Source organism: Delphinapterus leucas, chromosome 2 (assembly GCF_059928025.1).
Source record: "Delphinapterus leucas isolate spDelLeu-1000000601 "Yukka" chromosome 2, BTC_Dleu_Yukka2, whole genome shotgun sequence".
In the NCBI taxonomy this organism is placed as follows: domain Eukaryota; kingdom Metazoa; phylum Chordata; class Mammalia; order Artiodactyla; family Monodontidae; genus Delphinapterus; species Delphinapterus leucas.
Window position 1 is genome coordinate 156,169,075 of NC_143130.1, and position 12,929 is coordinate 156,182,003.

The 12,929-nt window shown below is 41.6% G+C and overlaps 1 protein-coding gene across 1 annotated transcript in view; it reads right to left on the reverse strand.

Moving 5' to 3' along the window:
* Positions 1-11,999, reverse strand: part of NOXRED1 (NADP dependent oxidoreductase domain containing 1) — a 19,482-nt gene extending 7,483 nt beyond the window's left edge. The window contains 7 exon segments of the mRNA XM_089908019.1: positions 1,983-2,147; positions 2,149-2,199; positions 2,847-2,999; positions 3,547-3,727; positions 8,033-8,244; positions 9,948-10,119; positions 11,930-11,999. Coding sequence (XP_089764145.1) covers positions 1,983-2,147; positions 2,149-2,199; positions 2,847-2,999; positions 3,547-3,727; positions 8,033-8,244; positions 9,948-10,119; positions 11,930-11,999 — 1,004 coding nt within the window.
* Positions 12,000-12,929: the final 930 nt, after the last annotated feature.

The window sequence follows — 12,929 nt, forward strand, 5'->3', positions numbered from 1 at the left end:
CCTGCCTGGGACTCTCTGCACTTTCTGGACTTGGGTGGCTATTTCCTTTCCCATGTTAGGGAAGTTTTCAACTGTAATCTCTTGAAAGATTTTCTCGGGTCCCTTCTCTCTCTCTTCTCCTTCTGGGACCCCTATAATGCAAATGTTGTTGCGTTTAATGTTGTCCCAGAGGTCTATTAGGCTGTCTTCATTTCTTTTCATTCTTTTTTCTTTATTCTGTTCTGCGGCAGTGAATTCCACCATTCTGTCTTCCAGGTCACTTATCCGTTCTTCTACCTCAGTTATTCTGCTATTGATTCCTTCTAGTGTAGTTTTCATTTCAGTTATTGTATTGTTCATCTCTGTTTGTTTGTTCTTTAATTATTCTAGGTCTTTGTTAAACATTTCTTGCATCTTCTCGATCTTTGACTCCATTCTTTTTCCGAGGTCCTGGATCATCTTCACTATCATTATTCTGAATACTTGTTCTGGAAGGTTGCCTATCTCCACTTCATTTAGTTGTTTTTCTGGGGTTTTATCTTGTTCCTTCATCTGGTACAAAGTCCTCTGCCTTTTCATTTTGTCTATCTTTCTGTGAATGTGGTTTTCTTTCCACAGGCTGAAGGACTGTAGTTCTTGCTTCTGCTCTCACCTAGATTCTCTACCTGGCTATGTTCTCGGTAAAATATTAGGTTAGAATAAAAACATTTTCAGACACAGTCCCTAAAAATTACTTCCTACGCAGGCTTTTCTAAGGAAGCTACTGGAGAAGGACAGATTCCACCATAATGAAGAAGGAAATGAATCCAGAGGAAGAGGGGTCCAGGAAAAAGAGATCCAGCATAAGAGAGAGGCAAAGAGAATCCCAGGATAAGGGGGAAGGAAAATTCCCAAACTGAAAGTGTACCACAGGTCATTGGTGATTAATTAGAACACAAAAGATAAGAGGGGGGTAAGATCAAGGATTACTTCCAGGTTCTGGCCTGAACAACTCTGCAAAGGAGCATGTAATGGCAACCTAAGTCCCCGAAGTGGAAAAGATCACCCAGGAAAAAAGTGTAGAATGAAAAGAAAGGAAGGCCTAGGACAGAGCCCTGAAAACTCCCAGATTTAAGGATAGGGCATAAGAGGAGCTGGCAAAGGAGGAATCGGAGGGGCAGGAGGAAAATGAAGAGAATGAGAGGGTATCATGAAAGCTAAGAGAAAAGATTGTTTCAAGAAGGAAGGCATGTTCAATAGCCAAGGAAGCAAAGGATTTAAAAGTGTCCAGTGAATTTAGTGACATGGAAGTCACTGGTAACAAGGGCAACCATTTTTCTCTATTAGATTATTAAAGATTAAAAAGAATGATCTAATAGTTATCAAGCTGTAGTGAAATGGCACTCATACACTATTGGTAGAAGTATAAGTATCACTTTTTTGATAAGCAATTTAGGAATACCTATCAAACATAAACTATATATAACCTCTGACCCAGAAATTTTACTGGTACAAGTGTGCAAAGTTTAAGGATGAAATGTTCAAAGCAGCCCTTTGTGCAAAATGTGGGGCAGAGGAACTACATTGCCATCAAGAGGAAATAGGATGAATAAATGTAGCTAAAGAAATGTATCCAATGGATGTCTGCACAGTGCTCATAAATGAAATAGATATGACTGTACTAACATAGAATGGTACCTATGATGTAGTAAGTATAATCCCCATGTTTCTAAAATGTATATATAGATACAGATATGCATATATATTATAATGACAATATAAATATATGTTTGTAAATGCATAGGTAGAAAGACAAAAATACAAAAACCATCAGAGGTAAAGTCTATGAAAAGGGATTTGGGGGGCAAAGGAGGGCTCTCACTTTTCCACTAGTTGAATTTTTTTGAGAAGAATGTATTCAGTTTATACATTTCTAAAGATAACATGAAAGGAAAAAAATAAAAAGCATCTTCTAAGAAAACTGTGTGGGAGAAGTTAGAATGGCCACTCATCTAATACTTTACCTTTTCCGAGACAGGTTCTTGGCATAGGCTTTGCTGACAAAATCTTGTGCTTGAAATTTTTGGAAAGACGCTCTATCTTTCTCACAGGCTTCAAAGTGCTTGGAGAGGAACAGTTCATTGAGAAGGCGCAGCGCCTGTGAGCGGGGCATGTCCTTTCCTGTGCAGTGTTCCTGCATAGAACACTCCCTCCAACCACCGGATATTGAGGATTATCCCCTAAACATCAATGAGAAAGGAAATGCCAGTTAGCACCGCCAAAAAGGTTTGCAGGGAACCTAGGACAAACCCCAGACGGTGAACAGCCACCTTCTGTCCAAGACAGTTTGGTTATATGAACCTCAAGATAAGCGCTCTTCCTTTCCAGGCCAAGAACCCTGTGTGTGCCCTTTATAACACATTGCATGTTGACCCTACCAGAGGAAGACAGATATGTTAATGTAGGCATTGCTGATGACAAATGCATCTCTAGAAATCTCTAGAATGGTCCTTGCCAATAAGGCAAACTGCAAGGTTACAGTAAGGAAAAGCCATTTAGTCCCAGACACTGCATCCTCTGGTTTAAATAGGCTCTCTCCTCTGGTTGTTTCCAATTCATCCTTAAAGGGTCTGATTAATCACACTTCTTAGCTTTCCCTAAAAAGGCTACTTTTTGCCACCAAAGCTGTTCCCATGTAAAACCTAAATAGCTGAGAATGTATCTAGCTTGTACTTATACACACACATACACCCTCAGCACACATGCATACACGCACACACACACACATGCACGCGCACACACACACACACACTCAGGGCTTTAATAAGATAGCAGTAGGCCAAGAGGAAGGTAATTTTTAAAAGTACCAAAAATATCGTGAGCCATTACCAGTAGGACTGTAGGGACAGGTAGCCTGAAGAATCACAGGGTCTTGGAGAGCAGCTGTGATTTCCTTATTGGCCCCCCAGATGCTGGCAAGATCTTCAACACACTGATACTGAGGTCACAAGACATTGGTGTGGTTCAGTAGGAGTTTCAACCTGAAAGTAAAGCCACCAACGCAGGAAGTGCAGGGCCCGGACTGGAATAAAGCACCACGTGACCCACTGAGTTTACATCCAGCCCCAACAATGTAGTCCCCTGCACAGCACTGCTCACAGGCAAACGCAGGTGTGGGTCGGCACTGGGGCACTACATCTTGGATGGATTGTTCACCCATCCACTCAACACTTATTCAATGTCACCACAAGCCAGGCACTGAGCTAGACACTCAAGGTACAAAAATAGTATCTGACACATGCTCCGGATCAATTTTCATGCTGTTGAGTGGCGTACAAGGGGAACACTCCTCAGCTTCAAGTAGCTGGAAGTAATGCTCTACTGCAGTTCTAAACATTTGCACATCAAAGAAAAGGTCCCACCCACAAGTGCTGGAAAAGCGGGGAAGACACAGTTTCAAAGGCTGGCTGGTCCTTCTGCCAATGAAGCTGCTTGCACCTTATGACTGGGAATGACCAACTCCAAGAGGTAGGGGCCAGGGTGGAGATGAGCAGTCCTGCCAATCCTGTGCTCACCCTAACAAGATACCTGGGTAGTGGGACGGCAGCCACAAAGCTGTACACAATGCAGGCTTTTCCAAGGCTGGTTTGAATTTCTACACAGATATTAGACAGCTGAGATGGCAGGCAGCAGAGGAATATCACGTTGGCCCACTCCACCAGAGAAGAGTTATGGTAAAAGCACTGGATCCCCAGTTTCTTGAATTCATCTGGGAGGGAATAAAGGAAGTCAGAAAAATCACAGTACAAAGAACTTTGAACTCAACATCAACTGTGGGGAGAGGATGACAATTATTTTATCTCAAGTCTTGTCACCACATTAATCAGAAGAGATTCCCTCATGCCTTCTAAAAGCCACACAGCGAAGCCCTGACCCCATGACTGTGGCAGCAGGTGCCACTGCAGCAGTGCTCGAGATCGTAAGATAATTCATCCTTACCTTATGTTTTAGACCAAATGCTAGAATTTTTCAGAGTGTCTTTTTTTAGGAAGAAAAAAAGTCTGAATGAAGCCTTCTCCAATTTACAGAATTCATCGTGTACCAGATAATGTACGAAGTACATACGTTATCTAAGGGAATCTCATAAGGACCTTATGAGACAGAGGCTAGTATTATTCCTATATTATAGATGCGGAAACTGGGGCTTCAAGAATTCTGTGACTGGGCTGAAGTTAAACAGCTTAACTGGCTTGAAATGATGGGAAAGACTGAGAGAGTGGAAGAGTATAGGGCAGAGGTTGGGAGGAATTTGCAAAAATATGCTTACAGTTTCAGTAAAGTATACACAATTTAATGTCAATAAGATATTTATAGATGTAGAAAGAAATGTGATAACTCATGAAGTTGCTAAAAACACTTCTTGGTAGTTAATCATTTAATTGTACTTATTGTGATCTGGATCCTCAAAAGTAAAAATGTGAACTCACATATGGTAGTATGTTTTAAGTGTTATCAGAGAACAGGATGTTAGACATTGCAGAGGTCAGTTCTTCTCTTAACCACCACAAGTATGTGATAAAGTTGATGCTGAGGTTATCTGGGTACTCAGGTACTTCCAGGTAGGAAGATACACAGGACAAAGAAGAACTTTAGAAAACATGCATATCCACTTTTCTTCCATATGTGGTCCTCAAAAGTGCACAGAAGCTGATGCTGAGCATTTTGAATTCTTGCTTCCTTAATACAACATACAGTGATATTCTATAACTGTAATTTTATTATTAATAAACATATTGCTTCCCAGAAGAATATATGCATTTTATTGAAATGTCATATATACTGGTCCTATTGATGAGATTTAAGAAATCTGCCTTGAGGGGTTAAGATTTTTTTAGTTTCCTTAATAAAGAAGGAACATTTACAAATCAATAAGAAAAATCATACAGGCATCCAACAGAAAAATTGAACAAAAAAGAACTCAAAAATAATGAAATAGCAATAAGCCTATAAAATATTTTAATTCTTCTAGTGATCAGTGAAAGACATTAAAATAAGAAAAATTGTAAAGGCATATTACAATGGTGATTTTAAAAAAACGATTCCCAGAATTAACAAGCGTGTAGTAAAATGGGTATTCTTACACACTGTTGATGAAAGTTTATACCTGAACAACATCCCTTGTAGGTCAATTTGAAAAAATATATTAGAAGTTTCTTTAAAAATTAAATATACCTACCATATGACCCAGCCACCCCATTCCCAAGTGTTTACTCAAGAAAAATTAAAGCATTTCTCCACACCAATATTTGTACACAAATGTTCATAATAGCTTTATTCCCAAACTGGAAACAACCTGAATGTCCATCAACAGAGGAATAGATGAACTATGGAGTATCCATGCAATAAAACACTACTCAGAAATCAAAAGAATATCAATACATGCAACAACATGGATGTATCTCAAAATAATTATGCAGAGTGAAAGAATTCAGACCATTGCGGGGAGGGATAAATTAGGAATTTGGGAGTAATAGATACACACTACTATATATAAAATAAACAATAAGGACCTACTGTATAGCACAGGGAACTATACTCAATATTTTGTAATAACCTATATGGGAAAAGAATCTGAAAAGGAATATATGTATATAGAATATATTCTGTATAATATATTATATATATACATATAACTGAATATATATAACTGAATCACTTTGCTGTACATCTGAAACTAACACAACGTTGTAAATCAACTATACTTCAATAAAAAAATTAATTATAAAAAGAATTCAGACCAAAGAAGAAGTACAAACTGTATGACTCCATTTATACAAAATTCTACAAAATGCAAACTAATCGGTAGTGACAGAAATCAGATCAGTGGGGATTTCCCTGGTGGCGCAGTGGTTGGGAGTCCACCTGCCAGTGCAGGGGACACGGGTTTGAGTCCTGGTCTGGGAAGATCCCACATGCCGCGGAGCAACTAAGCCCATGAGCCACAACTACTGAGCCTGTACTCTAGAGCCTGCAAGCCGTAACTACTGAAGCCTGCGCGCCTAGAGCCTGTGCTCCGCCACAAGAGAAGCCAATGCAATGAGAAGCCTGCACACCACAACGAAGAGTAGTCCCCGCTCTCTGCAATTAGGGAAAGCCCACGTGCGGCAAGGAAGACCCAACACAGCTAAAAATAAAATAAATAAACAATTAAAAAAAAAAGAAATCAGTTCAGTGGTTTCCTGAGTGGGTTCTGCAGGGAGGTAGAGAGATTCATTACCTTGATTACGTTGATGGTTTCACAGGAGCATACATGTGTCACAAAACATCAAACTGTACACTTTTATTTTTTTAATTTATTTTAAAAATATTTATTTCCTTAGGCTGCGCTGGGTCCTTAGTTGCGGCACGCAGGATCTTTCAGTTGTGGCATGCAGGCTTCTTAGTTGCAGCATGCGGACTTCTTAATTGTGACATGCATGTGGGATCTAGTTCCCAGACCAGGGATTGAACCCGGCACCCCTGCATTGGGAGCTAAGTCTTACCCACTGGACCACCACGGAAGTCCCTATACACTTGTTTTTTTTAAATATTTATTTTCTTTTTTTTTTTTGGCTGCGTTGGGTCTTAGTTGCAGCATGTAGGATCTTGGCTGAGGCATGTAGGATCTTTTTTTCATTGCCGTGCGTGGGCTCTTCATTGCGGTGCTCGGGTTTCTCTCTCGTTGTGGCTGTGGATTTTCTCTCTCTAGTTGTGGCACGCGGACTCCAGAGCATGTGGGCTCTGTACTTTGCGGCTTGCAGGCTCTCTCATTGAGGCACGTGAGCTCAGCAGTTGTGGCACACGGGCTTAGTTGCCCCGCAGCATGTGGGATCTTAGTTCCCTGACCAGGGATTGAACCCGCGTCCCCTGCTTTGGAAGGCGGATTCTTTACCATTTTTAAAATGTGCAGTTTAGAACTTCCCCAGTGGTCCAGTGGTTAAGACTCCGCACTTCAATGCAAGGGGCATGGGTTTGATCCCTGGTTGGGGAACTAAGATCCCACATGCCTTGTAGCCTGGCCAAGAAATTTTTTTTTAAATGTGCAGTTTATTATATACAAAGTATATCTTAATAAAGCTGTACCTGTACTTTGACCTAGTAATTTTGTTTTTTAAATTATGTACAAGGAAGTCCTACTAAATGAGACACAGTTACATAAGTTATCATACAGTCATACTTAGGAATACTATACAACCTTAAAATCATGAGTTTGAAGACTGTCAAATAATATGAGAATAGGCTCATGATACATTAAGTGAAAAAAGCAGGATACAAAAAGCTTTGTAGAGTGTTAATTACTGATATAATGAGAGGAAAAAATGGGAAAGAAATGATAACCCTGCTAGAATTATAGGTAGTTATTATTTACTTCCCTATAGGGTAGTTTTCTAAATTTTCTATAACATTCATATATTACTTTACATTAAAAATATTTTGAAGTATAATTTACATACAATGCGACACACAGATCTGAAGTAAATAGTTTGATCAACTTTGACAAATGCATACACCTATGTAACTCACACCTCTCTCAAGATACAGAATATTTCCAACTCCCCAGAAAGTTCCCTTGGGCCTCTTCTCAGTCTCCCCAGAAGCAACCACTGTTCTGATTTCTATCACCATAAGTTAATAAATGGAAACATTATAAAACTTTAAAAAAATTTTTCAGTAAATGTTATTCTAAAAAAATAAGACCAAATATTTGGAACTGGTAAACACCACTCAGACTCTAACTGGTCCAGTTAGAAAATTTGAATTGTTTGGAAAGCTTCTCTATATCAAAGACCCAGAAAGATATCTCGCCACCAAGGGCACAGGGAGGAGATATGGATATAAATATTTAGGTGGAGAAGAAAGTTGCTTTAAGGAACAAGTTAAAAAACCATCTTTCTGGCTTTTCTGAGGGCCAGCAAGCTGAGAACTTGGCATGCTGTATGCGAGGATTCCTCTTTTGAGGGACCCTTTCAAAATGGCCTCGTCACCACCTAAAGAGCACACCCAAGCCCCCCTTCTACTGCGCAGGGCTCCTCACCCAGGGCTTCTGGCCCCCGAGTGGAGATCCTCAGGCTGCCAGCTGGGATGGGGACAAGCTGAAGCAGTGTATGAGCCAGCTGCTTCCCAAGGTGGCCACCTCCAATGATGCCCACCTTTAACGCATCGTCATCAGGAGTATCTTCACGCAATCCAGCCAAGCGACATCTAGAAGTTTGCTTCTTCTGTAATGATTTTCTGGAGAATGATTCTCTGGAGAATGAACACAGACACACACCCAAGTAAACGCAGACCCTTAGTCCTTCTTGACTGTCAACCTCTGATGTTCTCTGGTTTAACTTCCTCACATGCAGCCTGCTGTGACACCTTAAGTACTTCAGAGAGAAGAATTCCAATTATGTCCCACTAATCCAGCTTCACTGATGGAATGAAATGTTCCTCCTGAGTGAATTTTCCAGGAAGTAAAGCATACCCCTTTCAAAGGATCAGAACTTGTTTAAAACATTCTTAAGTGAACATTTTTTGGGTTATATGTATTGTGCATTTCCCTGCCTTCTTAAACACAAGGTCTGACTACTTAACCATTTCTTTGACTCAGGACCATCACTGTAAACAGCCTAATTACAATTACACCTTATCCTGGAACATGGGGAGCCAGTTCCTTCATTGCTTCCCGTGCAGACAGCTGTCAATTTCCATCTCCATCAGGATGAGTGCACCCCTCTCCTACTATACACCTCCTCTTTCTAGTTTGCTATTTCAGTTCTGCACAAACCCAGGAAACCATGTAACTTAGCTTTTTTCCAAACGTAATGATTTATAAAAGTAAATGGTTTATAAGGGAAAACAGACCTAAGAAACTGAGGATCAAGGATCTGAGGCCACTCTTTCTGGAGGTTCACTTGACCCAAGATGAACAAAGTCGGACCTCTGAATACATAAGGCATTTTTTATGTTGTTATATGGCAATCTTATATTTGTTCTGTATTTCTGTGAAAATTGGAGTCTTAAAGCTCTGGAGTTTCCATGTAAGCATCACAAGCCCCATTCTATTTAAGGCTTCTCTTTTGGTTAAAAGGAGAGCATTTTCTCTCTGTGCCTGATCCTTCCAAATAGAAGATGCCTCCTGGAAGTTTCCCATGTTGGTTTCTCATCACTCACCTTGGAGGCAGCCAAGAGGTTTACTACGCATCCTTATCAGTCAGCCAGTCAGCAAACATCTTGAGTAGTCTGCCTCCTCGGGTATGTGCTGTATCTATAACATGTTTAACTCAGATCTGGTCCCACCATCTAGGAATTAATCTAATTTCAGAGAAAAGTAAACTGAGAAGCAGACTGAGGGGTTGGGGGGTGGGGACAAATGCTCCAAGAGTGACCTAGAGTTACAGAATCCAGGAGCCTAGTCCTAGGTACTTGGCTCTCACACACCTCCTATTTAAGCGTCAGAAGCCAGGACTGGACTGAGAGCTTCTTTGAAAATCAGTATTCCTGGTTTCAGGCAAGTCATCCGGCCATAAGGACCCCCAAATTTCCAGGAAGCTTTCTTGTGAGGAAGCATTCCACTGTTAGCTCAGCCCCAAAAGAAAAAAATGACCCCATTTTCAGCCAGTAGCCATGGAATGGCTAGTGATTAGTAGCTGTGGCAGACAAGCTGGTCATCCTGATGAGGGAGTGAATGATAGGATGGATGAACGAATGAATGAATGGATTATTTAATGTCTACTCACTGAAAGGAAATCACCACTAATCCATGCTTTATTACATAAACACAGCCAAGGGACCCTGGTGTGCATTTCCCTGGTGCTTTCAGACCAGCAGTACTCGAGTGTGGGTTGGAAAAGGTAGGAGGACCCTCCCCCTGCCAAAGTTACTCTCCAATATAAAAAGTTTAAGTCATCTGGATTCTCTGCAGTGAAATTCTTCTCCATCTGCCTGACCTTGGAGACCCAGGTTACCTCAAATTATGGAGTAGCTTGCAGAAGAAGGTTGCATGGGCACAGGCCTTGGTCATCAGCCCATGAGAACGGCCCAGCAAATACAGCCAGCTGTGGTCTTCCTCTTGAATCCCATACTCAAACTGCAGTGTCTCAAGGTCCTCTAGCATGTCCATCTCCAAACCAGCATCTCCTGCAACAACAGACACCAATCAACTCGGCTCCCTGTCCGGGAAGAAGAAGGAGTCTACACAGGAGGGTGTGTGTGCCCAAGTCTCAGGGCCTCCTGATGGTGGCTTCAGCACCTCTCCTCCCGGTTATGAACTGGCAGCTCTCATCCACTTCTCTGAGTGTGAGTCCTGGAGAATTCCTAAGCACTGACTACCCGTGAGTCAGGAATACTGAATTCATGGAAAACCTGGACAAAATCCATATAGGCTCCAGGCACAGTTTTCAGCAGATGCATTTACATTAACAATGGGTTTCACAGGCACACTTCTCCCTTCCATTCTCTCCTAGGTTTTAGACATAGGACTGAACACTTAGACCACATTTCACAGAAATTCTCCCCTTTCAATAAACTCTGTGTTCCCCACAGGGTAGAAAAGAACCCAAACTAAATATCACGGTCCTTTATCTAGGGCGGGGACATCTAGATTTTAGAAAATGAAGCCAGAGAGGTATAAGCCCATCCACATATATCTCTCACCAACCAAACAGAGGAGAAGATGGCTCTGCTCCTCAGTGGTTCTGGTACTGGAGGGTAAGAACTACATTTTCAGGGAGAATTACCCAAGAAGGTTGTCATTATGACTCCTTAGCTACCGGATTACTTCAGTCTTGGAGCCTTAAAGGGGCCAGCCCCACTTGGAGGTTTTCCAGACCTGCAACATGAGGGCAAGAATTCCTTCACTACTTCTTGGAGTACTACACCAGGGCAGTATGGGATCCCCCTTTTCCCAACAGAAGTTTCTAGACTTCTAGTTTTGTTTTTTTTTTTGGCAGACTGCAATATCATACAGATCTTAGCACTACTCAGAGTTATTTTTCAAACCCCTTCTTTTTGTGTTCAAGAAATCAATGAATAAATAATAATAAATAAAACAATAAACAAAATAGATAAAATAAATTCTGAGGATCTAATGCACATCATGGTGACTATAGGTAAGAATACTGTATTGTCTACGTGAAATTTGCTAAGAGTAGATCTTAAGTGTTCTTACCACCCCCACAAAAAAGGTAACTGTGAGGTGATGGACATGTTAATTAACTTGACTGTGGTACTAATTTCACAGTGTATATCAAATCATTATATTGTTATCACTTAAATATATACAATATTTATTTGTCAATTATACCTCAATAAAGCTGGGAAAAATAATATTCAAAACTCTAATCTATTTTATAGCAATGGCAAAATTGAGATCAGAATTCAAAACTGCTCCTCTCTAACCTTTTTAAATTAAAAAAAAATTTTATTGAGGTGAAATTCACAAAACAGCCATTAAAAAGTGAACAGTTCAGTATATTCAGTGTTGCTCACCCACTACCTCTAGTTCCAAAACATTTTCAACTCCCACCAAAGGAAATGCTATACCCAATAAGCAGTTACTCCCCATTTCCTCCCCACCCTCCCACTCAGCCCCTGGCAACCACATATCTGTTTTTATCTCTGTGGAATTACCTTTTCTGGCTATTTCACATAAATGGAATCATACAAAACGTGACCTTTAGTATCTGGCTTCTCTAATCCCTTTTGTAGGAGGGCTGTTAGGTCAATCGCTTTAAAAGCAAAGTCTCCAGCACTTGAAGTGAAGAGCAGACAAGTTTTCAAGTCTAAGAAACCCTTCCTTAGACCGTAACAGTGGGTAGGCCATCTGAATGTTGCAAGTGATGTTTCCTGATCTGAAGGAAAGAGACGCTCAAAACCTTCCAACTCAGCATGACAACGCAGCACACGTTAACTTGTATAAGCGTGGATTCTAGACCCATCCTTTACTTACGCATTCTCAAAAATGGGGATCTGCTGCTTGTGGCGTTGTAACACATCGAGTTGGCTAGGCTGAACTACATTTTCCAGCATTCCCTTCCCTGTCTGTTTCCAGTTAGGGTGTGCCACCACAGGAGAGGTTTCGTGCGGATCTGGAGGTGGAAGTGCAGCAGCCGTTTGTGCTTGCGAGGCTGGGCAGGCACTTTCACTGTCTGCGGGCGGCGCTGTTGCTGTGGGGCAGCAGTTGGGCCCGCAACTGCTATACCTTCCCTGGGATCCTCCTGTAGCTTCTCAACTCCTGGGCCAGGGGTGTGTTCAGCTGTGTGACAAAGGCCACCAGTGAGCTTCCCCTGCAGGTCATCCACTTCCTCAGGTTGGGGGCGGTGAGAACTGGCAGGGGTTCCAGTCCATCCTCATGGGCTCCAGCTCATCCTTGCTCCCCCTCCCCTCACTTCTTATCCATCTTCCCTTCCCACTGCCTGCCCTATGGATTTCTAGCTCTACCACCAGACATGAAGATAACCTTCCAGAGACTGTACCGGCTGCCACACTTGAGCAAGGTCAAAGCCCTGTAATGAATCCCACATGTAGATTAGACAGGTGGACAGAGTGGCAGACTATATAATCCTAGTGGCTCTGCTTCTCTAAATGAACCCTCATACACTAGTTAGGTCACCACTGTTTATTTGAAGATCGGTCAATAACTTCAGCACAATTTAGCGAATTAAACTCCTGTTTCTTCAATAGCAAGAGGGTTGATTCGGAAAGGAACCAAATATGAGGTTACCTGGAATTGCAAAGGCCATTACAAAGTACAGGAGCAAAAGATGGAATCTGATCCCCTTAGAGCAGGCTTTCTCCACACTGGCACTACTGACATTTGGGGCCGGATAATTCTTTGGTGCAGGGAGCTGCCTGTGCATTGTAGGATCCTTAATAGCATCCCTGGCCTCTATCCACTAGATGCCAGGAGCTCCATCCAGTTGTTGCACAAAAAGTGTCTCCAGGGCTTC